Raw genomic sequence first — 27,762 nt, forward strand, 5'->3', positions numbered from 1 at the left:
GATCATTGTCAACAGCCTCTCAAAATTATCCACACCCTCTCCTTATTCTGCATGTTACCACTTCTTATGCCCATCCGCTTCTTCCATGACAATCGTGGCATGTTTTTGGTTCAGTGAAAAATAATACAGTACTGTATGTTGTATGTGGAGCCTCAAAACCGAATACAGGTTCGCCGTTTTTCTGTAGCAGCGCGTCGGGACTTAATCTCTTCGTGCGTTGCAAAGAGTTGCAGACTTGAATTTTTTTTTTTGCGAGATTCCACTTCAGTGGCTTTCGGCCCGTTGCTCGGCGTGCGGCGGGCCTAAGTAACTCGCAATTGCACCGGTAAACCACTGATGCGTTTGACTTGTTTGAAGTTTGCAAAATGGATATGGAGAAGCTGCAGTAGGCTCCAGCACAGTCAAAAAGTGCGTGTCCAGGATCAAAGCACAGGCTACTAACTTTTATGAGGCTGGCATACATGCCCTTGTTTATCGATGGACAGTCGATTATATTGAAAAGTAGGGATAAAATTCCCTGTTTTTTCTATGTGTATATTGCTTTTCTATTGCAATAAATAAAGCTTGAGGAAAATTAGGCCCATTTACTTTTTCACTGGCCCTCGTATTTAGAGTAGAAACGAATCTGAATGAATTTCACAGCGTCTTTAAAAATCCACTATATAGCAGGGGAACACTGTATATGATTTCTTAACTTTCAGCGACAATTTGTTTGACAAGCATTTTTAATCATTTCCAGTCAAAACCCCTGCTATAGCTAAAGGTCAATGGTTGCCGCTGGCACATTTTATGTCAGTGCTCTCCAAGGGACAGTTTCTGCCCAGCCATGTCTGTTTGTTACGGCTCGCGAAGGCGGGGTATACTTGTCATCTCGACGTCTACGCGTACACACTCCAGCAATCAGGCGTTGTGCCAAACAAACAGATGAAGTGAGCGACGAGAGACGCTTCTCTGTCGTGTCTTCCCAGATGTGACTGCCAAGAGATGCAACGGTGACGCGGACGCTTGACAAAGTGTGACAGCGAGGAGTGTGTGTGTGTGTGTGCGTGTGTTTTGGGGGGCCACCGTAGTAAGCGCATGATCACGCGCAAGATAATGTTTGTCAGCAGCGACAGCGCTGTCACTGTGAACCGGAGGCGCAAAACAGACAAGTGGGGTTGATTTCACGCCGTCGTCATGCTCAGTAGATCGGCGCACATGCAGGGAGTAGATTCCAAACTGAAGTGAACTGCACATGCAAAGTCAAAATCCTCTTAGTTAAATTGAATTGGACCCGTGATTTCCGTCTCATAGGCCACATCTCTCAAATCCGCGGCCACCCACGTAGGCAGCACTGCATGCTGGTTAACTGAGTTCTTGGCTTTGAGCAGCTCCAGGGAATGGAGCGAGGGAGTATCTGTATCCAGGTAATTACAGTCTGAGAGGGTACAGGGGGTCCTCCGTGATTACACATCAGCCCCGTAATGGATTCAACACTTTTAGAACGGAGGGATATAGCGCGGCGTGCCTTGGCTTCCCACGGCCGAGGCGAGGGACGGCGGCTACACGGGAGCGGGCAAGGCGGGGCGGGGTTGGTAGGTACATCTGCAAGATGGATTACGTGGGGTGTGCCGAGTTCAACATTGACACAGATTCATCGTAAATCATTATGCCGGGGACCCGGAGTGATTTCTGCATTAGGAGCAGAAAATGGAGTTCAGCCAGTCAATGAGGGAGGGCATATTTCACATCAATCACCTCCAGCCTCTAATGTTACCGAGGCTTAAATCTCACTTGCACTGTTACCAGTAGAGTTCAATGGCCATGATGACAATCAGCAAGACACTGACTGCACTAACAATACCCTACTGACTCCGCAGAGGACATTTATTTCGAGTGAATTATACGGGAAATGAATTGGACAGAATGAAGCGCTCATATTGGATGTTTGGATTGCGGTTTGCAGGGGAAAGTTTGAAATTGAGTCGGCCAACTTTTCAAGTTGACCTCTCACAGAAGGTCTACGTGTACTCGCTGTAGCCATTTTGATATTATTGAGAGTCAATGTTCCCTGATATACTCCCAAGTCAGGTCCGCCGTCTTGCTTCTCGGACCGCACCCGTCCATAAACTCTCGACGATTTACATTTACTTTGCACTTTTGGCTCACACGACCTGACAGATATTTGAGGATATACTTCCTGCTATTTCCATACCCACAATGCTCTGCGTCCCAACATGTTACGGTAGTCTGAATAACACTTGGGCATTTAAATTACAACACCGAGCTGTCTGTAGATCGTGGCATCCAGGGACGATGCATTTGAGGAGTATAAGCATAGCTAATTGCACACAGTCGTGATAGAAATGGTTCAAGTATTTATAAGTAAGTAACTGGCAATTGCGACGCTCAGACACTGTAAGCATGCAGTGTGTGTGCCAGGCCAGTAGTTAATTAAGCACTGAAAAACTATTTATTATCAGTGTATTTTTTTTTTTTTTTATTAAATGCTGTCATATATGAATATGATCATCTGCCTATCATAAAAGAGCCAACCATAATCAAAGTGTAAACGGGATGTTGAAGAAAAAATAAATAAATGCAAAAAAAAAAAAAAAAAGCACATATCTGGTGAACGGTTATCTGTTATGACACACCAGAAGTTCATCAGTCGTGATTGTTTCTGTACGTCTTGAAAGCACACCTGATGACAGGCTTTGTGATGAACGTTTTCGGTTGTTGGTGGTGTTGTTTTTTTTTTTTTTTTTTAATTCTTTTACTCGTGTTTATTTTATATTTACTTACTTATTTGATAGGCGTTTGCGTTTTTTAGGAAATGTGACATATTGCGTGGGGGCAACAGGCAGGAAAGAAGCTTTGAAAGAATCCGGATATGATGAAAACTTCTCGGCTCTCCTCTCAAGGGGGAGAAAAAAAGAAAAAAGAAAAGAAAGTTTGAGACGTCAAACACATCTGCGCGAAGTCAAACTTTTTTTGGACACTGCAGCCGCAACGACTTGTCTGGAAAAGTTTGCGGTTATTGGTCGTCGTTATTTTTCGCCTCCTTGCCGCGTCAGATTCCAAGCGAAGGAGGTGACATGTTGTGAAAGGTAAGCGGCGTCTTCCTAAACAATGTTTGCTCGCTGCTTTTAACAAGTTTGTCAGAAGGGGGGGGGGGGGGGGGGGGGGGGGGGGAAGAGGCGAAAATGGGACATGTTCCCACAACTTACCACCACCACCACCACTACTACTACTACTACTACTAACTAACTAACCAACCAAGTCACCGCGTTGCTTTGTGTCCCCAAGCCAGATGAAGTGGCTTTCCTCCCACCGCTAAAGAACAACAACACAGCGGCTCCACATGTCCACGGAGACCAGCGAGCCTCCCCTCTGGCCAGCGGGGCCAGACAGGAGCCCCCAGCCGGGGACGAGCTCCCCTTTGCTGCCCCTCGCTCACGGTAAGGATGATAGATTGTCAAAAAGGCACATTCGTGACAATACTGATGTGTCATTGACTTATATGTTATTAAAAGGGACAACTGTCATGTGTCATCATGATCACCATCATGTGAATGCAGTTTTGCGTGTTTATAAGTCTATAGTTCTGCAGTTTTCTTCTTCTAATGCATCCCAGTTCCACAGGGACCTGCACTATTTGTATGCTAAGATCACGTATAAAATCGTTAAAAATGATGTATACCTAAATAATGGTTAATTTGTCTCAATGTACTCACAATTTTACTTACTCGCTGTGATATATGGGAGCATTTATTTGAACACAGAGCTAGTATTCACCCCTGCTTTACCTCTAATGGAATACTACCAACGCAAGTGTTACACTTCTATATAGGAGATAAGATTTGAATATTTGTGTCACCCGTTTCATTTCTTTAATATGTAAGCGTGGAGAGAAAAAAAGAAGATCATCAGTCACTTTGCTCGCATATGCCTCAGGCCAGCTCCGGTTGTCCGAATGGCAACAGGTTAATTGTGTCTTCTGCATGTAGTGGAAGAGCCTTTAATTGCTCTGCATGTTAGTGTACATCGCTGGCATATAGATGAACACAAATAAAAAAAATTGTGGTAGTAAATAAATAATTTTAACACAAACCGCGGCACAGTCGTTGGGAATCGCTGTGCAATAATATGCCCAGTTTTTAATGACCCCTCACTGAGGTATTAACTGAAAAATGTTTATTATTGTGGCAGCACTAATCAGGCGGGAAACAAATAAATAAATGAATGAAGCCCAAATACGTAGAAGCACACTTGATGTGGTTTGGGTGCATGTTCTTAGTGCCTTGAAGCTGAGGTGTGACATTGACATCATTCATCAAGAATTCATGTCGCCTGTCCGGTCCGGCGTGACAGGAAACAGCCGTGAAGTCAACTTGAAGTCCACGCACTTCTAGAACCTTCACCTTTGTGCTTTGTGTTCACAATAATAGTGGTTCTTTGGCCATCACAGTCCTCCATTACACTAGTACATTTTACCGACTCTTAATGAGTCACACATGGATGTAGAAATAGAAATTACACACCCATAAACAGAACCCAGATGCTTAATTAGCATTAGCATTATTATTACAACTAATGATATCGAATGTGAGAACTGTTACATTTACTCAAGTAACATTTTGGATCAATTATAGTTGTCAGAGTAGTTTTAATGAAACATACTTTTTACTTTAATCTAGTTTTTAATCTTAAAAAGAAACGGTACTTTGACTCCGTTACAATAATCTACATGACGCTCACTATTTTCATTTATGAATAATTTCGTGCGCAATCTAATTTTAGACTTTCGTTTTCAACTTCCAAGTTGCCCACTGATCCACAGTGATGTTTGATTCAAGTTCACCAATCAAACAACACGAGAGTCACATGTCCTCACACAGATTCTTCTATTGGGATTCGCGGGCCAATCAAAGTGAGTCGCGACAGCCGCGCGCAACTCGTGCTTACATTACAGACTACGAAAAACGACAGCTTTAACACGCAGCGTAGTTTTGTCACTGCCCGAACTTAGATGTTTCGGCCCACTTCTAACTTGAGAAAAACCCATTGCGGTAAGTATGGCAACATTAGCACTATTTTATGGTCACAAGTACCTGTTAAACATGCATCTCTTGGTGGAGGTTCTCTCTCACTCACTTACACGATCAATACGTCTGGTCAGGAAACGGCTTCTTCATTCAGTCATTTTAGTGGATAAAGCAAATAATGTTCTGTAAGGCCCGATGCATGCTTTTTTTTTTTCCACTTAAAAATTGAAATGGTGGCTGGTGTGTGTGGACTCCCATTGAACATGAGTTTGAATATGATTTGTTACTTCTGAACACAGACAGCCACATACCAGTTACTTGTATGAGAGGGAGTACATCCTTGAGCAACCAGATTTAAAAAAAACAAAAAACTAAACTATTTACCAGGTAAAAGACCAGTAAAAAAACAATGGTGACCTGGCCAAGAAGGCAGCAAGTTAAACATAAAGTCCAAGTCAATCACATTCAAGTTTATTTCAGTTGTTTATTTTCACCGCCCCTCTTAAAAATACATTAGTTGAGTTGTACAAATTGTAGGTCACATTAATGGAAAAAGTTTGAAAATGATTTATTTATCTTTACGATGCAAAAACCTGGCATTTGAACAGGGGTGTGCAGACTTTTTATATCCACTCCAGCCTTGTTCCTGTTTTTGTAATCTGCCTGGTGAGCCTACACTCTATTGTGCTGTATTACAAGTATAAACAATATAATATAAGACAATTACTTGTAGCTGAATTTGCCTTTATTTATTTTACAAAGATTTTATTTTATAAAATTTTGTTTTAGATTAAGTGATATTGTTCAGCATTATCTGAATTTGGACATTCACATTTGTAGTTATTTTTTAAATGTTATTTTACGTTCATAGGGTGATTTAAAAAAAATAAATAAATGTTACCCACTAGTTACTCAGTACTTATAGTTTCATCACTGAGTACTTTCTTAGTCAAGTAAGTATTTGGAGGGCTACCTTTGACTTGAGGCATATTATTCAAAAGTAACAATACTCTTACTTGAGTACAATATTTGACTACTCACCTCTATTTGTGAAAGGTTGCTTTCACAAATATATCGATCAGTTTTCATCAACACAATTTTTTTTTGTCCCTCATTTACAGCTAAAATAGTAGAAACTCCTCGGAATGATGTAAATGGTTCACCACTTTCCCTTGTCTTGTGTTGTTAAGATGCGCCATGGTCATTTTTTTTTTTTTTTTTTTTTTTTTTTTTTTTCTTTCTTTTTGGTGTCCCCTTCTCGTAAAGTCCAAAGAAACGCCCTGGTGTCTATGAACAGAAACCCAGAGACCAATTATAGTTTTTAATTAACTTTCTAGTTAGATTATCACATGTAAAATAATCCAGCCGCCCCTCTCCACAACCTCTTTTTTTTTTTTTTTTTTTTTTTTTTTTTCCCCCCCCCCATTTTTCTTCAAACAAGCAATGAAGCGTTAACCATCCTATTTATACCAAGCATCATTATGGCACTGTCAAAAAATAGCAAAGTAGGACAAAGTAAGCAATCAGTCAGGCTGCTGGATTGCGAATGGATTTTCGTCGGCCCCCTCAAAGGCGCTTGCGCTTAAGACTGGATTTTCCCTCCCAGGGGAGCGGGGATGTAGCAGGAGTAGGCCAATTCGTTTCTAACCGTGATCACTAAATACTGCGATGCATCACGCAGTTGCGCTGCTAATGCCAACGTCACTGCTATACATCATCTCCCAACTGTGCTGCATCTATCCAGGACTGCTACCCCCCCCACCCCCCCTGCCCTCCAGTCTCGATCCATCACCCGAATATCACTCTTCAGCTTTGCCAAACACGCTTGTGAGCATCGTTGCAACAAGAATGGCAAACATGGCTCAAAACTGGCACCAACCCAAGCCAGTAAATTGGATTGTTTTTGTCTCCCCTCCTCCCAAGATGAGTGGTTAAAGGAGTGGACGTGTGAAGCCGTTGACGCTTGCATACTTTTTTCCACTTTAACGTGAATGCTGCTTTCACGGCAGGGAGAGCCCAGCCGGGAGCCCAAACACTGCAAATGAGATCCAGAACTCTGGAAAGGCCTTCACCTGAATTTGGTTGTGCAACCATATGCTTAAAGAATATTTATCTGGGGAAAAAAAAAATATATATATATATTTTTTTTTTTCACTCTGGCTCTTCCCACTACCTGTCCTATGGTGTCGTCTGACCTTGCTGAAAACTTTTACATCTGTTTTGGAGTATAACCCCTTGGGACAGCTGAACAAAACAAACAGTCTGGATTCTGGTGTTTTTTTTTTTTTTTGTAAAAGACACTAATTTGTTTTTCTCTCCTGAGCTAACACTAAATGTTTTTGACTGTAGATGCCTGTGACTCTGAAGCGTCAGGACCATCTTCCAGTCATGTGACCCAGGAGGACCACTGCGAGCCAATAAAAAGTATGTTCGAACCAGCAGGAGTATGCCATGTTGGGAAATATTTTATTGGTAAATGTAACCTGTGAAAAAAAATCAAAATGCCACAATAGTTAGCATTTCGTTGCAATGCGCAGGCGAAACCCAAAAACTTTATTTTCTGTGCTGTGTCATAAGCCCACAATTTCTTGCCTGTCACGAGCACGGCACAGTGGTGATTGAGTAATATCTTACCGAACAGCAAAATAAGCTGTCAAGAATAGATGTTTTGACAGTTTGACTCTGCGTACGCATGAGGCCTCTAATTTACTGGCCAACTGAAATACTCGCTTCAGTGTTTCCAGTGGCAATAAAACCAAGATGGCAACTTGTGGCCCCCCCAACCCCCTTTTTTCCCCCCTTTTGGCAAGACAGTGGCCCACATGTTTGCTGTCTCATTCCATCTTACCTTGGCCTAGCATATCTATTGTCCTTCTGCTTCCTATCGAGGAGGAAATCCTGCTTGGGGTTTATTGCATCATCGTTGTAGTCCACAGCAAACAACTGGTAAGACACCATTGCAATTATTTTGCTCCCATTTGGCACCGTCAGGCTATATCGGTACAAAATTGGAATAGAGTATTTAGACCATTGGTGTCAATCCAGCCAGATGCAGCTTGGTATATTCCATTTTGAAAAATGTGCTTGCCTCGATGAAATTTAGTAGTCGTTTGTTATTCTGACTTGACGACACTTCAAGTGAGAATCAGTGTCATTTTTGCGGACATTTTTCCCCAAAAGAGCATGTTTACAAAGGAGAAGGAAAAATGTGTCAGGGCAGGCTAATAGCAGCTGATTGCTTCCATGACGGTGTGTGAGCTATAATAAGAACCGTGTTTGAATTTGACATAACAGTTCTTTTGTTTCGATCTTGTTAACTTTTCCAGGTCTCTTTTTTTCGGGATTAGATTTAATGACTTGCCAGGGGCTTGTTTACCACAGTGGCGAGGGAACGGTTTGGTTGCAAAAAAAGAGAAACAATAAAATCTCTTCTGTCAAGAGGTCTTCAAAGCTTGACAGGTGTGAGCGTTGTGCTCCTGAAGGGAGGTGCACTTCTCTTTTATCGGAAAATAAGCCCATGTGACAACAGTTTTGCGTTGTAATTGATCTTGCAACATTGCACACATAATCAATGAGTCTGTTAGGCGTACAAGAGAGAAGTGTGACTCAACAACTCAAACTATATTTTAGTTTGAAAATCAAAGGTTGGACATTTCATTTTTGTCTGAGGTTTTCCCGTGTGGAGTTGGGCCAATCAGATCCTTTCTCCATGTGCTAATTGAGAGCCCCCATCGGCTGCAGGAACAGGAAATCAATAAGAGATCATCTGCTTGGCTGCATCCTGCCCCTGAGCGCTCCCTCGCCGTCTGATTTAGGGCTTGTGTACGCTACATCGGCGGTGCCTTCTCACAACACGAGGAAGTCAACTAACGATATTGTTGCACTGACGGCACATATCGTTTTTCAGCATATAAGTGGGCTTTCCGTACAACAGAAAGATAAACATGCCCTTCTGAGAGGAAAGCATGTACAATATTTGTCGCAATGTCTTTATCCTCGCAAAGCCTGCAGATTTTGAATGATAATAGACAGACTGGTGGCAGTGAACCCAAAAGAGGTTCTTTCTTAGCGCTCTACCAAGGAATTTTAAAACACTTTATCAAATTTTGATTGGTCAGACATCCAAATTCATTGATAAAAATGATCCACAAAACGGGGGGGTGGGGGTCGGGGAAGCCCCTAAATCTAAAGATCCAAGTTGGTAGTGACAACTGATGTCAAAGGTCTGCCAGGTGCAGGTTTTCAAATTTTTTTCAAACTTTTGCAATTGCTATTCAATGTTAGAACTATTGACTTCAAATTCTTACCATTGGTCTTGTCTGAAAGAAATTTAAAACCTATGGGATTAATATTGTACTGTACGTCTAACCACAAGGATATCTAATCACTCACCTCCTACAGAAGGTCTGGTAAAGTATTCCAATTCATTTGTTTGAAGCGGAATAGCTGACTTGATCATTTCTGAAGGTTTTACCAAAACTGACACACTTGGAAAGTGACACAGTGCAGCTGTCATAGGGATTGTCAAGTACAATTCTCCAGTGAAGCTGTCACCAGTGAACGCTTCCTCAGTGGCTTCTCCATCCTGGAGGGGTTTGGAGTTGGTGACATACAGTCCTCAAGAGACGTTTCTGAGTTTTCCAGCAGCCCATATCTCCTGCACACAGGACCCTTACTCCCTTGGCTTTGCCCCTGAATAAATTGCAACTGGTTGGAGGAGTTTAATTGTCACATTATTCACCGGATTGTCAAATACTTTTTAATGCCCGATAAAGATGACCTTACTTGCTTCTTTTATCTGTCGCGCCAAAGGCCTGTCAAATAAGATGACTGTTTTAGAGAGAGATCGCTTTTTGTGTGACTCTCTGATTGGGCTTTAGAAGCACACCTTCAAGGTGTGTGCTTGATTGACCTCTTTGGAAGTGAATTTGTGACCTAATAACTGTAGTAAAAACGATTTCCTAATGGAAGATTCACTCTGGGGTTGTCATTTACATACAAAACTACTAAAAAAGGAGTAGAATCAAAGGAACCGTGGTTGCGTGAAACTCAATCAACATTCTTAAGCTGCCCCAAAGTTGCCAAAGTATTTTGACTTTTTAACCTCCTGTTAGTTTTTCTTTTCAGCTATAGGAACTGCGTGATTGTTGTTATGCAAGATCCATATCTTCTTTGTAGTCCTCTGAGCCGTGTCTGCGCAGAAACAATGTCTAAAGTACAGAGCCATTATGAACTCCACCGTTATTTTCAAGTGATTACTTAGCGGTGGGTCATGGAATCCAAAATGGTATAAATAGGGTGAAATGCTAGTGCAGGGGTTGATTAAAATGGCCATTGTAATTCTACCTCTGTTGTAATTATTTTCTCATTGTCTTGCCGCAGATAGATTTCATATGGGAAATTTCAAGTGTGTTAATTAGCATATTTTACCCAAAGTGCCTGAGCCCATTCATTTCAAAATGTTTTTTTTTTTTTTTGTTAAATATTCAACATACTCGAGCCACATGATAAGTTATGCATACCTCGATTGTCACTAAAGTATATGGATTTTGATTGTGGATTAAGAGGGTGCAAGAGTTATTTTTCCAGTTATTTTAACAATAATTGACCCTTTCTACCTAAATTTGATTTGTGAAACACTTTGGTGCTCGGGTACTTTGTTGTGGTGAACAAAGTACTCAAGGGTGAAATTACAATATATTCAAAATGTTTTGTAGTGTAATTGTTACATGACAATAATATGAATGCTTATGTTTGCCATGTTTGTTGCAGAGTGACCTGCCATTTTCTGGCGTGTGTGCGCGCTTTACTTTTGATAGCCAGCGACCTCTCCCCACCTTTTTGTTTATGGCTCCTTGCACCGGACTTGTAAAACTAAACAAGTTTAGGTGAAGCACTAAAATAAATAGTTTTATTTACCTCAGCTGTTTACGGCAGGCTCATGTTAAACAACTGTGCCACACAAGATGGCATCTTTTCCAGAGCTGCTCACAGTGAGGGAAGGGTGGTGTGGGTGGGTGGGGTGGTTGTGTGGGTGGGTGGACTCCAACCATTTTAAATGAGAGCGGCACAGGGGGGATTACTTGGCCTCTAACAGGGTTTTGGCTCCAACATTAAGGTTAAAACCCTTTTCTATTACTAAGATCTGTGCTGGTGTTGCCCCCGCTAGCCCCTGAGCTTGCAGCTCCCTGGCCCCCTCGTGTTTGTAGGTTCAATTCATTCATTCTGTCAGGCCCCTCCTGAGCAGCAGAGGGTGACGAGGGACCAAGGAAGATGGCTGCCGCCCAGACTCAAGTCTCAGGCAAAAGCACTCCACCCAGCCCCCTCCTCCCTTTCTCTCGTTCAAACTGGAGCTAAAATCGATACGGGTTTCTCTGCGTTTAAGAAGCCACTCAGAGGCGGACGAGCACCTCCGTCCCGAAGGCTGATTCTCTCAGCTTAGGGCTTTGATTGGCATCCCCGAGATGTGAGGCGCTGACCCACAGCTGTCTCATTAGCGGAGGGTTAATGCTGAGATTGCTACTGAGCAAATAAAGGAACTCGGCGTGGGGCTGTTTTGATAGACTGCCAATCCTCTCTGTGACCCGCAGTCAAACCTCAGATATGTTTGGCCTCTTAGGGAGCTTGAATCGGTTAGTGGGCCACATACAGTAGATGCACTGCTGTGTAGTGCCATCCCTGTTGTGGTACAAACTTCTACCGCGCAAACCGGTGGACTTCCTGTGGAACATGTGCTTCGGTGCGGGGATATCGAAGCCGGGGGAATATCTGAGTCATTGCACCAACTCTGACGCCCTGAATGCTCTCCCTCAGCAACTTCTCCTCCTGCTCTCGGTCACTCCTTTGCTCTTGCTGCTCAGATTTTCTTTGTAGTTGAGGAGGGTGCCGTGTGTTTTTAAGAGCCTGGCAGCTCCCACAGTTGTGCTCTGAGTCACGTCTTCTCGAGCATTTATCGCAACGTGAGCCTCGATTCATGCAGCTTTTCGAAACATTCAGTGGTCACCATTTGTAAGTGTGCACACTCACTTTAAACGGCGGGAAACAGGAAATTACATCAAAGAGTGACATATACTTGTGCAAATACATCACAAGTGAGGCAAGCGTTTCTGCTACAGGACGAGTGCTTGGATTAGCAGACTGCCAAATTCCACATAACGGTGTTGAAACATCAGGTGATGGGAGGAGCCGGGGCTCCGTCGAGTGCCAATGGCGCCTCCTCAACTGGATTCCCTTAAAAGGGAGTTTTGATGTCAAAGATCGAAGTCTGGCGTTTGAGCTTGGGAACACACAACCAGTATTGTGCGCTGCATAGAGGCCTACATGCACCGTCAATTGAAGCTCTGATCACTCAAGCTGCCTTTGCAACAGTAAAATGTAGCTCAGCAGACTAAGGTCCAGGGGATAGGTGTATATTTTACTTAAATTTCAATCAGAGGCAAATATACCCAACGCGCTCCCTGTCGTGTTGCGAATAGAACTCAGTCAGCCAAAAAAAGAACAGCAAAATAATACTACATTTCCGCGATTAAATGAGATGCTGCACGGTGTGACGGGTCTTGACAGCTAATCGAGGCTACACATGCCCAGAGTGTCACTGTCGCTGATGAGTATCCAATATCCAAGCAGGTAATTCAGCCATTCTCATCATCATCTTGGCGCTCCCATTGCCACGATCATCATTATTTCATCTTGGACAAATTCAGAACAGTGTTTGTTAACTGTCGGGGCCAAACTAAACCCCTCCCCCTCTCCCGATCTGCTGGAACAGGTCACATTTCTGTTAGCACGTCAGATCAAATTCCACTTCTGACAAGAGTAAAGATTTATAGATTTTGGCTGCCACAGTTTTCAGTAGTGGACGATTCTAGTAGAAACCATCTGGCTCCTCAACAGTGTTGTATTAGTACCCAGTTTTAAAATATTGACTTAATGTAAAAAGAAAGTCCATCTCCTAATCGACTGAATAGTTGATTAGGAACTTCTAGATTAGGCCATTTCGGGATTTTGCGTTGACACGATAACGTCAACATAGTTATGCTGCCAGCTTCGTATCATGTCAACGTCCTCGCATGCTAAGATGCATTTATTGTGAAGGCGCTTTTGAACGGCTTGTTTGCCAGCCAGCGCATCTTTTGCACATTTCAAAGAAAGTCCTTGTCTTCAAGTTCGGAAGGTCAAATGGTAAACATGGCTTTGATACGCCCAAGGAACATTTGAATCAGAGCCCTTTTGTAATAACATTCATTGTACTATATTTCGTCGCTCGTTCCCCCTTCGCTCTCTCTGTCGTATAATTCCCCTGGTTTTGTGTCTATAAATATGGACAGGGAAGATATATAATTTCTAATGAGAAAATATATCCCTTTGGATTGAAAGGTAGGGGCTGTTCCACACACTGCTATTTGTTAGGAGGAGAGATGATACCTCGGGCTGTTTTGGCGGTGATGGTGGTAGGGAGGACTCTGGCTAGGTCATTGCACATTTTACAAATTAGCATTTCAATCATGCAGGTACATGTGCAGCCGAGCGGAAAATATGCACGCTTTCCTGATGCCGCCGCACAAAAGATAAACAAAACACTGGTGCAGTGAATTAGCGTTTCCGAGCTACTTGGCGTTTGTTCCTTTCGGAACGTGGCTTGAAATGACGCCGCTTTTTCCATTCAGCTGCAAAGTCTTTGCGTTGTGTTATAAAGGCTATTAGCAGATGAATACGAGGTCCGCATTGGATTGTTTATTTGGTTGACATGATGTGACATTTGAATAACTGTATGCTCCATGATGGGCGCGCTAATAAGTCTGGGCATACACCTTTCATCACCTGCTCCTTGCAGGGCATTAATATTAATAAATGCTCTGCGCTTGTAATTGGGCTCCAGGCCACTCGCCATAGGGCTGCGCAAATGACAACCTTCACATTGGCCCGTGTGACCTTTTTTTAGACTTTCATGTTCTTGCCTTTTCCGAAATTGGTGTTTATACAGTTGTGTTCCTGGCCATATGCGTGCATATTCCCCCTTGCTAGTGCACGGTTTGTGACATACGTGTGTGTATACTAGATATACACGTCTCCTCTTGTCTTTTGGGTGCAATTTTCACTTTCTCCTGTAGGACCTATGTTTTTATTTTTTTTTTGTGTGAAAAAACTGGGGCGTTTATACGCTTGCTTTTACATAGAGCGCTCCACGTGCGCCCCGTTCCGGCGCTCGATGCCTGTGTGGCGGCGCTGCTGAAGACTCTGTGACAAATGGCAATTATATTTGTGTGTTGTTCATGAATCCATCAAACACTGGCCTTTTAAAAATGCTCCCCAGATATCCCGGCCTGTCAGCCACTGGTAGCGGCGACCAAATTGGGATGCTGCTTAGACAGTCAAGAAGTACTCACCCCGCAGTTTCCCCTGTGATGTGTGTGACAGCGTGTGCAGGGGAATACCATGTTTTATTCAACTACAAATGTACAGTCTCAACAGTTGTTGATGTGCTAGAAATAGGGCGGTTACAAGTCCAATTTGGTGCGCTGTGAATGTGCGTGTTCGAGTGTGCTTGCAGGATACATGTGGTTTTAATGCATCCTGTCAGGTTTTGGTACATTCAGTTATTGCTGCAATGTTGTAGGAACAAGACAATTCTTGTGAAATCCTGAACATTCAGCTTTCTGCTGTTTTGCACCAATGACTCCATGTTTCTCTTAAGAATAGACAAATTTGGGTTTGTTTATTTTTATTTTTTTTTACTGCCAATGGTAAGAAATGCAGCAACACAGGCTCAATAGTATTAAAATTAATTAAATATAACTAGGAAACAATCCATTCATCTAATAGTCCATCAGTAATTTTGTAGCCTTGGTGACGGTCTGCGATCATATGACATTCCAATAATGCTACAGTTATTATCCCCAAATTTCCAATTTCACTTCTCACTGATTATACACAAAAAAATTCACCCAACTAACTTAGCGTAGCGCAACTTTAACACGACTTCCCACACATTATAATTTTTTCGTCTCATTATTTTTTCATTTGTCGAGTGGCGACTGTACACGTCTGTCATTGCCATCTCTGACAGTATCATCATTAGTGTGATCAATGGTTATGGATATTATATTATGCATCGTGCCCATTCATCTTCATTGGGATGAAAATAGAAAAAAAAAAGTTGCGAGGAGACGTTGCGGCAGGTTCCCCAAATTGAGTTGAACTAATTTTTATGGCTTTGCGGTTCTTCGCGAAGATCTTTTTTTTTTTTTTTTTTTTTTTTTTACATTGGCGTCCACCAACTAGTTCTACTTTGGTAAATTGAAAAGTTTGACTTCCTGCGCTAGGGAGATAATTATACCTGCCACTCTGGCGTTTATGAGCGTGGCAGCCCGTGTGGTCAACCTCAACGGGAAAAGCGACTACGTTATTACATGTTACTAGAAGTCGGTGCTTGAATGAAGTCGCAGGATACTTTGAGTTTGCCGTGTATGCATCCTTGTGGAGTTGAACTATTTCCTATCTAGTTAAGCTGTTGCGGTCGCCCCCAAACAAACCCACACGGTAGGGGAATTTCTGAGAGAGTGTGTGTGTGCGCGTGTATATGGTGGAGGGTTGCTGAGCGTATGAGCGATGGGAAAAGAATGCGTTGTCAAAGACGAAGCTGCATTTGCTCCGCCAAAGTGTGAAACCACAACAGCTGTTGCCCCCTCACCATCCTCTCATTAATACACCGCCGCCACATTGTCATGGACGATCTTTGTGCTGCGGAAAAGACAGAAAAAAATCCATCAAGTCGGTCGTAAATCACTGCATACAAAGCTCTCCCGCCAGTTGTCTAAGTCTGACTGCGAGGAATCCTCATCGCCCCGATTTGTTGATTTGAAGCAGCTCAAGGAACGCACTTAATTGCTTTGTTTTAAGTCCACGTTCACATCCGGCCTCTCCTGGGGTAATGTCCTGTTAAAAAGCGCCATGGCCCGATTCCCACACTCACTCCTGTTTAACTGTAATTGTTGTGAGCTGACACAGGGATGGAAATAAAGGCCTGGAATCATATTAAACTCTACAGATTTGTCTTTTTCTTTTGTGAAACAGCACTAACCTGTCAGGGATGCGCTATAAAGCAGCTCAATTAGGACAGTTGAGAAAGACTGGAGGTAAAGAAAGTATAGAATGGCAAACGGGAGTGAATACTTCACCAAAATTCGAAGTTAACTGCACTGGCGGGCTCTGATGTGTACGGGAGTTGGTAACGCAGGAGGAACTCCCAGTAGAGCTGAATGTGCAGGTACTCCTCTCGGCGAGATGCCACATCCTTCGCTCGCTCTCATCCTTCGCCGCCTTTCTTATCAGACAGGTCGCCGTGTTCTGACTTGCAGACTTGCTGAGGCCACCTGAGCGTTCGCGTAAAGGAGATCATTACTGTTGCAGACAGCAGCTGTTTTGTATAAGCACTCTATCATAAGCTCTTTTATTTTCACTCATATCAATCTCACGTTCCCTCGCATAACTCACCTGGGTGCTGCTCCCGTCTGCCTACAGCGGCGGCTTTTGTGATCCTGTCACATGTGAGGTCCCTACATCTTTCCGCCTCTCCTGTCATCCTGCCGTGGAAATGTTTGCCCATGTGATCAATATCGCAATGCGGTGTACTCGGAAGATTTGCTGAGAACCGACGGGGCGGATAAAGTTTTTCATGAAGCTTGACGGCAGAGTGCTGACAAAGTTCTCACTCTTGTTGAAATAGAGTTATGCTATTGTCAAGCATTTACCGCCGACGGAGTTAAAGTTCTTTTGTTTGAAATTGTTTGGCAAAAAAGTTTTTTTATTTAACAGTTTTTAATGATTGTATAAAACGTAGGAGAATGTACAGAAACACTTTTTCTAAACTGTGTAATTACTGTACGTACTGTAGTATTTGTGTGTTGTGTGCCTTTTAGGGGTGTGGCCTAGTGAGGGACATCAGGGGTTGGAGCTGCTTAGTCTGCATATGAGTGAGTTGGCGGCTTACAGCAACTGCCTGCGAGTGTTCTCATTTTGCATTTGTGTGTTTGACAGTTTGTCCCATTCCGTAAAGGGCATTTGTGATTGTGTCTCTCCTTGCTCATTTGTGGGCATTACAGTACCATAATTCTTCCATTTATTATTATTTTTTCATTTCACTTGAGTGGTGAAGGATCTGAACCTTGGCTTGCAACTCACATTTTGGCTCTCAACACAAGACAAAAACATCTTGTGGCTCGTGATGGCCCGGTCTAAAAAAAAACAAAAAACCTTATGTTGGGCCCCGACTGATTAACTGGCCGATACTGGCCCTTGACAAGTCTGCAAAAATCTGCTGACACATTAACACTTTGAAGCAGAAGACATTCAAACAAACATTAAAAAAAAAACAGCAAAAATTGTCCCAAAAATCTGATAGTTGCCGATTTTTCTCTCTTTTTCAAGGTAAAAACAAAGACTAAATGACAAAGTATTGTAAAAGTCAAATGATCTGCCTGTAATTCATAACTTTTATTTTTGGAAGTGTTAAGGGACAAAAAAGTGTATTATTAATTTTATATTTTAAATTAATTGACAGATTAATCGGTTATCGGAATATTATTCGGCAATTTCTGCATTCTCAAAAGATCTGAGGTATTACATTCAAAGTGCTATTAGGAATAATTGAAAGCAATTGTATGTGACAATTCTGCCCTGAAATAAATGCTTCGAAACAGTGGAATATGGAGAACAGCATCCTCCTCGTTGCAGCGGTTACCTTGGCTCACCTTCACAGCTTTTGCTCTTCAAGTTTAAGTTTCTCCTTGCTGCTACTCTAAGTTGATCATATTTGAATGATTATGAGTGATGAATGTCTTTGTGTTTGCTTTCAGGTCAACCTCAGATTGACAAAGGACGAAATGGCGTCCGGCTTACCAACCCCGGCACACCCGTCGACCTCAATGCCATCCAACCTGGTGCTAGTAGTGCGAGAACAACGTGCAAATGTTCATGCCCAAACGCCATCGGCTCCGGCGCCACGGGAAGCTCCGCCCGCGGCACGAGAGCGGCGACGGCGGAGCCGCTGACCACCAAGGAGCCGTCCACGCCGGTTTCTCAGAGGATGCAGCGGAAGTTGAGGTCCAGCCTGTCGGTCAATAGCGAAAGCAGCCGACGCAGCAAAGGAAGCTCTACCGGGTCGCCAAGACTGCCTTTACCAGAAGGTGAGTCATCGTCCACCAAGCAGAAACTGATTCAGGACTAAAACTTGCTAACCACTAACAGCTAAACCGAACTTAATGCATCCTGCTTTTTACTAATCATAAATCAAGTCAATTTATTAATTTGCTTGTTTTGACTTTACTGTCAAGTTGATATAAAATACATGCGCACTGTCTTATTCTACAGATAAATCCAGGCTAAATTAATTCAGAACAGATTATTACTGGTAACATAAGCAAAATACCAACGAAATTACATTCACAGCAGTTAGTCCAATTTCTTTTAATTTTACTTATTGCAACTTTACAAATGTGATTGCATGTTCAACAAGCACGATACCGTTTTACTTCAAAAGTTAAATCATTCAAAACATTATATTTTTTATCAGTGCACTGGTTTTTCTATTGAATATTTTCACTGAAGTTGTCATTTAGATTATTGAAAGCACAAAGAACAGTTAACTCATCATTTTAATAACTATCCTTTAAAAATTGAATGAAAACTATTGACATTGATTTTGAAATGCTTTGTGGACCCTTTGTCAAAGAAACAAAATGTTAATAATATATTGGTAAGTGGATGTACAATACAGTATGAAGAATTTAAAAGTATGGTATTGATAATATATTTGTACCCTCACTCATCTTGAGATTGCGGCGTGCATGGCTGCTCCTGTTTATCACTCGTGTCAGGCACGTGCTTTTCCGTTCCGCACCACTGCGCCGGTTCGCCGTGCGGTGCGGCCGTCACTTTGTCAGGTGCGGGGCCGAGGTGGGTCCAGTAATGACCGTTCCTGTTCCCGTCGGCGCAGATACAGAGTAGGTGTGACCGCCTAACAAGGGCCGAGAGCGCGGGGTGCCCATTAAAAGTCATGACCAGCCGTCGCCGGGCCCCTCACACCTCTCTGGGCCTTCTCTCTTCGCCCGCCCTGCATCGCGACAAACGGGACCACCCTCATTAACAGGACGGACGTCGCTGCCCTCGTCAGCATCCCGTGCTGGTCACATACTTTCTTGAAGCATTAACGCGGACATCCATCCTAAGAACATTGATTTATAACAGTCCGGTTGAAATGTGTGTTTACATGAAGGAGAAAAGTAGGCAGTCTAAGCTTTATTTGATGATTTGCTGAACTTGAATTATGCATCACGTGGCGTAGCGGGCGAACAACATAGAGCACCACACACAGTAAAGCATCTGCAGAGATGTTGCGCTCGTCTTAATTGGTTAAGAGTGAACAAGAGAGGGCGACGAAGGTGGAAATGAAATGGAAAAAAAAAAACAGCGGCTCAACAAGTCTGTCTCATTATGGCTTTTGTGTTGACTGTTTTGCAAATGCGAGCTATTGGCATCAGTATGCGAGCTCTCGAGTGTTTATTTCCCCGCGGAAAAAAAGAACAGAAAAGACAAACTGTTGTGTTTACATGGATTAACATAATCTGTTTGCCTGTGAAATTAGCCTCCTAAAAAGGCCCCCTGAACACAACAAGTAAAAAGCATAAGCTCCGAGGGATTCCCTGTGTTGTTTGGCAATCTGCGATGTAAGACATTAAGGTTCTAAGGGGTTCTTCCCCTTTTGTTCAGCCTGCCATCCACCTGGTGTTTTGCTTAATTGCGTGTAATAAGCTACGGTTCTCAAGCTGCTTTAGCTCAGAGTGCTTACTTGGTTGTGAAAGCTCAGGATCCAGTGACTTTCCCTGCCATTTACTCATTCTCTCCCCTTTAGCTGTTCATTCTACTCTGTATTAAGTGTAATACCGTATTTTCATGACCATAAGGCGCACCAAATTAAAAGGCGCAGTCTCAGTTACGGGGTCTATTTCTGTATTTAACACTGGCACAAGGCACACCGTATTATTGGGCGCATGCATGCTAACGTATGTTTTTAAAAAGGCAGCAAGAGCAAAACTGAGTTCGGTTGTACTTTTATTGAAGTATTTAACAATGTACTCACGTTATTTTTTTAATCAATCCTCATCCACAAATCAATCGAAGTCCTCATCTTCTGTGTCCGAAATCAACAGTTGGGCCAGTTCTCCATCAAACATGCCGGGTTACCGCTCGTCATTGTCTCAGTCAGTCTCGTTGCCGGGGGGCTGTTCAGCGATGATGCCGGCTTTCGCGAAAGCTCGGACAACGGTCCACATCCACAATCCATTCACATATGGTGGCGCAACTCGCCCGGGGTTGCCTCCTAGTCTTAGTAAAGCTGTGTTTGCCATCTGTCATCAGTCGCTCCCACGCCGCTCGCAACTTCACTTTGAGGACCCTGTTGACACAGAGTTCCTTCGTCAAGCCTCCCAGAATGATTGCAAGCTCAGAGTTCATTTGCTGCACTTGGTTTTTCACAGTGGCTATGAGATGGGCGCGGATGGAGTTACAGATCAACAGGGACGGTGACTCGTGAGAAAAAAACATCCGGTCTCTTTACGTACACCTCACTCAGCCACTCTCTCATTTTCTCCTCGTCCATCCAGCCCTTTTGATTGGCCTTAATGATGACCTCGGCTGCAAAACTTTCTTTAGGTAGCGTCTTCCTCTTAAAAATCACCATAGGTGGCAGTTTCTGTCCATTACCATGGCAACCAAGCACAACAGTAAAAGCTGACTTCTCGTGCCCCGTTGTGCGTATCGGTACCGTGCTGGTCCCCTTCTTTACAGTGTGGTTCACCGGGATGTTGAAAGTGAGCGGCACCTCATCCATGTTGATGTGGTTGGGCTGCATGGGTTTGTCGGCAATCTTTTGACTGCAGTAGGAGCGGAAAATGGCCAGCTTTTCCTTGTAATCCGCCGGAGGTTGCTGCGCCACGGTAGTCCTTGCCCGGATGGATAGATGGCGCCGTTTCATAAAGAGAAAGCACCAAGACGGACCTCCTTGAAAATGTTAAATTTTCATTTCTTCTGCAAGCGTTATTGCCCTCAGTCGAATGGTGACTGTAGAGACGCTTCTCAACTTCTGTTCTTTGCTCATTAATCCATTGCTCGAGTTGGTCTTCCAACTCGGACCACCTCGCCTTGTTTCCGCGGAAACTCAGCTTCGTCGTCTTGACTTGGCGAAGCTCGTTTTCCTGCTTCCTCCACTTGCGAACCATGGATTTCGTTGACCTTGACTTCTCTCGCGGCTGCTCGATTCCCATGTTCCTCCGCGTAACTGATAACTTGCAGTTTAAACTGTCCTTTGTCAGCGTGTCTCTTCATAGGTGCCATTTTCGGGGGTCCTTAGCCAAACCGATGTTGTTTTGCACAATGCACATACTGGTGCTATATACCTACTGGGGGCGTGCCTTTAGTGTCGTCTGTCACGCGCACCCTTCCCCCTTTAACGTCCGCATGCTGTCCTCAGTCACGTCCGCCTTTCCTCTATATAAGCAGCGTGTCTGCAGGAAATGCTCCTGCAGACACAAACTTGCATTTGCTGACTGTGTTGGGGTACTGCTTCTCACTCGCTCTATTTTGGTGACTGCTGTTTTACATTTTGTTTTTGTCTTAAGGCGTCATCCGGCTCGGTTTTCAGATGTCTCCAACTTTTTCCTTTCAGGCGCCGGATGCCTTCTTTGTCCCCTTTTGGGAATTCTGTGCAGCCTGTCTACAAGTTTATTTCAATGTATCTGTTGTCGGTGTCCAGTTCTCTTGTGTGCAGCGTATGACCGCCTTCCTCCTCCTCACTGGATCCACAGTAATCGCTGCTCCTCAATTATACATCCAAGTGAATAGCTGAGAGGGTCGGCCCGCCGCTTAATCATTGTGTACAGTGTTTTTTTTTTTTTATATTTATCATTTTTACAGTTGGTGCTTTAGATTCTGAACACTTGCGTGGCTCATGGCTCTGCCCTCTGGGTCCTTCAAAGTATGTTAGGCTGAGCTTTGAGGTTTTATTTTTATTTTTTTGTTCTTTTTTGAAGTACTTGTCGCCCGGGCAGGAGTTTGGCACGCTCATCGGCACCTTGCGGCACGGTCATGTGTGTAACTGTAAAGGAGCAAGTCTTATGTCTTCAGATCAGCATAATAAGATGCATTAAAAGTTCAGTACACACTTCACGCAACTTGCTTATATCACAGCAAGCCTGTGCTCCTGGTCAGCTCTGCTCACCCTCTGAGCATAAAAAAAATAAAAGGGGGGAAAAAAAATTGACTTTGATTAATCAAACATGAGCATCCAGCAGTCCTCTGCTTCCCTTCCCATGCCGTCCTCCATACTCTCCTGCTTTCCCCTTCGCCTCTAACCCAATCAGCAACAGCTCTCTCCGACAGCTCAAGATGGGCTGATGAAAGTTATGCAAATAAGGTCTGTTTGTAATACTATATATATATATATATATATATATATATATATTATTTTTTTTCTCTCTCTTTTTTGGGCGCATACATCCGCATGACTTTTTAGCACTCCAAAGCAGTGGTGCTGTGCTGGATTTTTGCTTCAAAAGTACAGTGTAGACACCTTCACAGAGGACTTAGTGACTCTGTGCGTGATAATTCTCCAGGATACTTGAAAGTATATTTAGCTAGATTTATTTGTGTGTTAGTGTTTAATGAATAGTGAATGGCATTGAGAAATAATTTACCCGTCTGTGGTTGTCTTGTATTTGACTGACCCATTAACAAAGGCAGTACTAACCACTTGTTGCTGCTTTATTGTTGGCTGTAACCACATTTTAAAAGCTCTTACGCAGCGCACTCTGCTTTACAAAGTTGCCCAAGTGACATTTTTGTCATTAATAATTCAAAGCCCTTCATGCCATTTTAATGCAGTGTGACTAATTCGGCCGGATCTGTAAACACATTTGGGTTGGCTAATGAGCACATTTGTAATGGTAAATTCAGCAAAACTTGCAGGTGCCCTCATCAAAAAGATCTAGAGAGGTTAAATGTTAATCGGAGGTGTACGGCATGGCTAACGCTAATCGGTCTGTTTGCCAGGGAACGACCGACTCCTAAGACGTCACTAATAATCTTTTGAGTGATAAAGCTGGCAGTGTGCATGATGATGCTGCAATTATTTAAGTCTGTTAATCAAAACAGACGGTGAGGAATTCGTTGGTGTCTTTCTGCATGCAAAAACTCACTGGCATGCTAATGTTCCAATTAAGCCGTAGCCATGCTTGAATGTTACTTCTCAAAAATGTAGATTTCACTTCACAAAATTGTCCTCCCGATCGGCTGGACCCAGACTGCTGCGTGCACTGCATCCTGGCGTGCCTGTTCTGCGAGTTCCTGACGCTTTGCAACCTGGTGGTGGCGCCGGCGTCGTGCGGCCCTTGTGCGTCCGAGTCGTGCTGCTGCTGCTGCTGCATTGAGGACATGGGCGACGACTGCAACTGCCCCTGCGACATGGACTGCGGCATCATGGACGCCTGCTGCGAGTCATCGGACTGTTTGGAAATCTGCATGGAGTGCTGCGGCATCTGCTTCCCCTCGTAGGGATGCTTTGGCCTCACCTTTTTGGATAACTGGAGCCTGCATGGATAACTGGTTCAGCAATTGAGGGGGGAGGGGGGGGACTTTTATTTTTAATGTGCGATACCTCCTGACGGTTTGTAGTTTGATTGTGTACTTTTGAAAATGCTTACTGACACTGGGTTCCTTCAACAAAAGTAGAAGTAACTCCAGATTAACTTGTTATAGATTTTGGCGATTTTTCATGTAAACAGTCTGTATGTCATATGAATATATTTCCATTAAATTAAGACTCTTTAGCTCAGTGATTCTGAAACTGGTTCCCAGACCCCCGGTTTCAGCAAGCGATAGCTTAGGGGTCTGCAAAATAATTAGCATTAAATTGTGTAGTATCATTAAAAGAAAACAAAAATATATATACTTACACATCGCTGGTGTCTGGTGGAAACCACATCTCCAAAACCATCACTTTCTCAGGTACCGACCCAAAAAATAAAAATAAACTATACGTTCGTTGAGCCATTAAATTTGCGTCGTCAAAGAGAGCAAGTTATTTTCAACACTTAAGATAGGTCAATAGTATCGATTTGTGAAAAAATATGTAATTGACCAAATTTGGACATGGGTTTCGGCCTGACACCAGTGATCTGTGGATGGGCGTGCCAATAAAAACGTACTAAACCAATTAGTCCTCCCTAGCTCAGCATTGGGCCAATTAAAGCTCAGATAGGCTTGGTGATTGTGAGTTAGCTGCACAATTCTGACATTCCTGCATGAATCAATATTTTTTTTTTAAGATAAAAGGGCTTATTAGAGGTAAAATCAAAAGTCACATTATGAAAGCAAAAGGCATACTTTTTTGAGAATATAGTCCTGTTTATTTTCTTAAAGAATAAGTCCAAACACTATGAGAATAAAGTTTGTATTTTTTTTTTTTTTAATACATGTACTTGTTAAACTATGACTTTCTTACCTCTTTAAACTTTGACTTTAATATTCCAATACAAATATATCTTGGAAAAATACTTTATTCTCATAAGATTGCTACTTCAATTCTTGAAAGAAAAAACAATTCTTTACCAAAACATTTTTTACTGTAGAATTTCAACTTATTTTCATCAAAGTCAACTTTTCTTGACCCTCTTATGTTCCGTCTATTGCTCCCTCCGTACGAAAACACAATAAAATATGACCTCTCAGTTTTATGCACACAAATCTACTGTCGTGCTGCACAGGAATTTTAGGAAGGCGTTGATCAGGAATTAGAAAATCCGAAACCCTAGTTGCCATGTCAGCGCCGTTGCTCGGTCTTGACCCGCAACAAGGCAATCGTTAACTGTTGCATTGCTTTGGTAAACTAATGAGGCTAGAGATACTTTGTGGTGAATTTTCGAGCGCTTGCTTTGATGCTCTTTCAGGGACGCTTGCTCGTTACTGGCCCTCATTAGCACCACTTGCTAACCGGTAGCAAATTGTCACTTGCTAATGTCAACAAAGATATTGTGCCATCGTGTGCAGGTCATCACTGCAATGTGGAGAGACTCAAGTATAGATGTAACTTTTCTACAAAATTCCCTTGAATTTACTTTTTCTTCAATCATTTAGTTCATTTTGCTCAACTTGAAGTGTTGGGAAAACAACAATGTGAAGATCTTGTATTGATAAGAAATAAGCCAGTAGCTAAAGAAATACTTTATTTTAATACTCCAATTTTCAAGCTTTGCAATTTTGTGTTAATGCATTTTTTTATTCCTGTAAGTTGCTCATGTGTTTGGTGTTGTACACCATTTCAGAATGTAAATTAGAAAATTTTGCGAATTGTTGGTTAATGGGTGTTGGAATGACAACAAATCACTGGCTTTGCTCTCGCTTGTTGGAAAGGAACATCCAGTTCTGTTCATTTAAACAATACTTTAGGAAATAGTACCCTCAGTGACCTTCAGCCGACACCACCCCGTTGACCCTTCATTTAACATGGACTCCTTTTTCATTTTCTGTCTGGATTCATTCAGGCGGCTGGAATTTCTTATCATAAAAAACTAACAGAAGTTCTGCAATCAGTTCTTCCACTTTATTCCACAATCAGTGAAAAAAAAAGGGGGGGGGGGGATAAAAAAATTGCTTCAGGTCATGTGGGTGTGTGTTGACCTTTTCACAAAGTCGCCCACCTTTTCACTCCTTGCAATCAATCCTTCTCTGATCGTCCGCCCTGGTTGTAATGCGACAATTAGAACGGGCTCCTTTGTTTCCGTTTGCTGTCAAGGGGTGACAAAAATAATCACCTGTCTGATGCCAAAGTAATTTCTCATTCTACAATATGAAATAAATGACTTTCCAGCCATTCTTTCCTTCTCATTTTCAATAAAGAAATGATTCTCCTGCTTTTGGCCGTGAAAACAAATAGCTGTTGCTTTTTACTTATAATTACACATAACAAGACTAATTGGGACAAGAAGAGGTGGCAGTGAGGCTTTTTTTGTATGTGCATTATTTCCTAATGGAACATTCTTTTTGATATAAATACAAGCAAAATAATTTTTTCCATCCCCAGCAGTTGTCCGTGAATGCATAATAGCCATCGTTACCCGTTTGCCATTAAAGGTAATCATCGCAACGCATCTCAGCACACGTGCGAAAAGTAAATATGAAAGCCTGGCATTCATGATGAATGTTCTTTGAATCACGTACCGTCTTTTCCCGACCATAAGGCACGGCGTGTTAAAAGGCGCAGTCTCAGTTAAGGGGTCTATTTCTGTATTTAACACATACATAAGGCGCACCGGATTATTGGGCGCAGGCATGGTAAAACATACGCTAGCTTAAAACATACGGTAGCATGCATGCACGCCAAAACAATGTTTTTAAAAAGGCAGCGGGAGCAAAACTGAGTTCGGTTGTACTTTATTGACGTATTTAACAATGTACTCACGTTATTTTCCTTATTATTCTGCTCCTCAGAAATGATGCCGGCTTTTACGAAAGCTCGAACAACAGTGCAAGCAGACACGTTAGCCCAAGCATCCACAATCCATTCACAGATTGTGGCGTAACTCGCCCAGCGCTGCCTCCTAGATTAGTAAAGCTGTGTTCGCCATCTGTCATCCATCGCTCCCACGCTGCTCGCAACTTCACTTTGAACGCCCTGTTTACACCGATGTCCAGCGGTTGGAGTTCCTTCGTCAAGCCCCCCGGAATGATGGCAAGTCCCGAGTTATTGCACTCAGTCGAATGGTGACTGGAGAGACGCTTCTCCCGGCTGTTCTTTGCTCATTAAGCCATTGCTCGAGTTGGTCTTCAAACTCGGGCCACCTTGCCTTGTTTCCGCGGAAACTCAGCTTCGTCTTCTTGACTTGGCGAAGCTCATTTTCCTGCTTCCTCCACTTGCGAACCATGGATTCGTTGATCTTGAATTCTCTCGCGGCTGCTCGATTCCCATGTTCCTCAGCGTAACTGATAGCTAGCAGTTTAAACTGTGCTTCGTAAAAGCGTTTCTCTTCATAGGTGCCATTTTCGGGGGTCCTTAGCCAAACCGATGCACATACCGGGACTATATACCTAGTGGAGGCGTTTCTTTAGCATCCTCTGTCTCGCGCACCCTTCCACCTTTACGTCCGCATGCTGTCCTCAGTCACGTCCGCCTTCCTCTATATAAGCAGCCTGTCGGCAGGAAATACTCCCAGTCAGTCAAGCGGAGCGCTCATTGAAGTCACACAACATTTACAGATTTTGGAACTCGGTGCACACATAAGGCACGCCGCATTATAAGGCGCCCTGTCCATTTTGGAGAAAATTTAAGACTTTTAAGTGGCCCTTATGGCCGTGACAATACGGTAATCATCAAAAAAAGGTACTCAAGCAAACTTTCCACCGACTCTTTGCTGCTTTAGAAATACTGAACCTGGGTTTCGGATTTTCGGGGGGGAAAAAAAAAAAAAAAAAAAAAAAAAAAAAGAGTATCTTAAATGAGATGAAAAGGAGTTGAAGTCGTGTCTCTTTCAATTACGCTCATCTGATATCAGCTGTCTGGCACAGTTTACCATGCAAATAGGGTCATTACCTGACGCATCTGATTGATTTTGACATGAGGCAGCGGAAGCGTCCAACTCTGCTTCTTATTTGTTTTGCTTGTATGATTATTTTTACCTGGCACGAACCC

General features: G+C 42.9%; 1 protein-coding gene across 1 annotated transcript; it reads left to right on the forward strand.

The window, feature by feature from the left end:
- Positions 1-2,899: 2,899 nt before the first annotated feature.
- mdfic (MyoD family inhibitor domain containing) lies at positions 2,900-26,474 on the forward strand. Its single transcript, XM_061667614.1, has 5 exons — positions 2,900-3,089; positions 3,289-3,440; positions 7,377-7,451; positions 17,882-18,211; positions 23,380-26,474. Exons 2-5 carry the CDS (start codon positions 3,344-3,346, stop codon positions 23,628-23,630), a joined length of 753 nt encoding a protein of 250 aa, XP_061523598.1. The 5' UTR covers positions 2,900-3,089; positions 3,289-3,343; the 3' UTR covers positions 23,631-26,474.
- The last annotated feature ends 1,288 nt before the right edge of the window (positions 26,475-27,762 follow it).

This window comes from Phycodurus eques, chromosome 22, assembly GCF_024500275.1.
Source record: "Phycodurus eques isolate BA_2022a chromosome 22, UOR_Pequ_1.1, whole genome shotgun sequence".
Taxonomy (NCBI): domain Eukaryota; kingdom Metazoa; phylum Chordata; class Actinopteri; order Syngnathiformes; family Syngnathidae; genus Phycodurus; species Phycodurus eques.

Excerpts from the sequence above, each read along its gene's own strand:
- mdfic (XM_061667614.1), top strand. The coding sequence starts at position 3,344 with ATGTCCACGGAGACCAGCGAGCCTCCCCTCTGGCCAGCGGGGCCAGAC. Across the intron at positions 7,452-17,881 it reads CCACTGCGAGCCAATAAAAA|GTCAACCTCAGATTGACAAA; the intron begins GTATGTTCGAAC and ends GTTTGCTTTCAG. Across the intron at positions 18,212-23,379 it reads AAGACTGCCTTTACCAGAAG|ACTGCTGCGTGCACTGCATC; the intron begins GTGAGTCATCGT and ends GGCTGGACCCAG.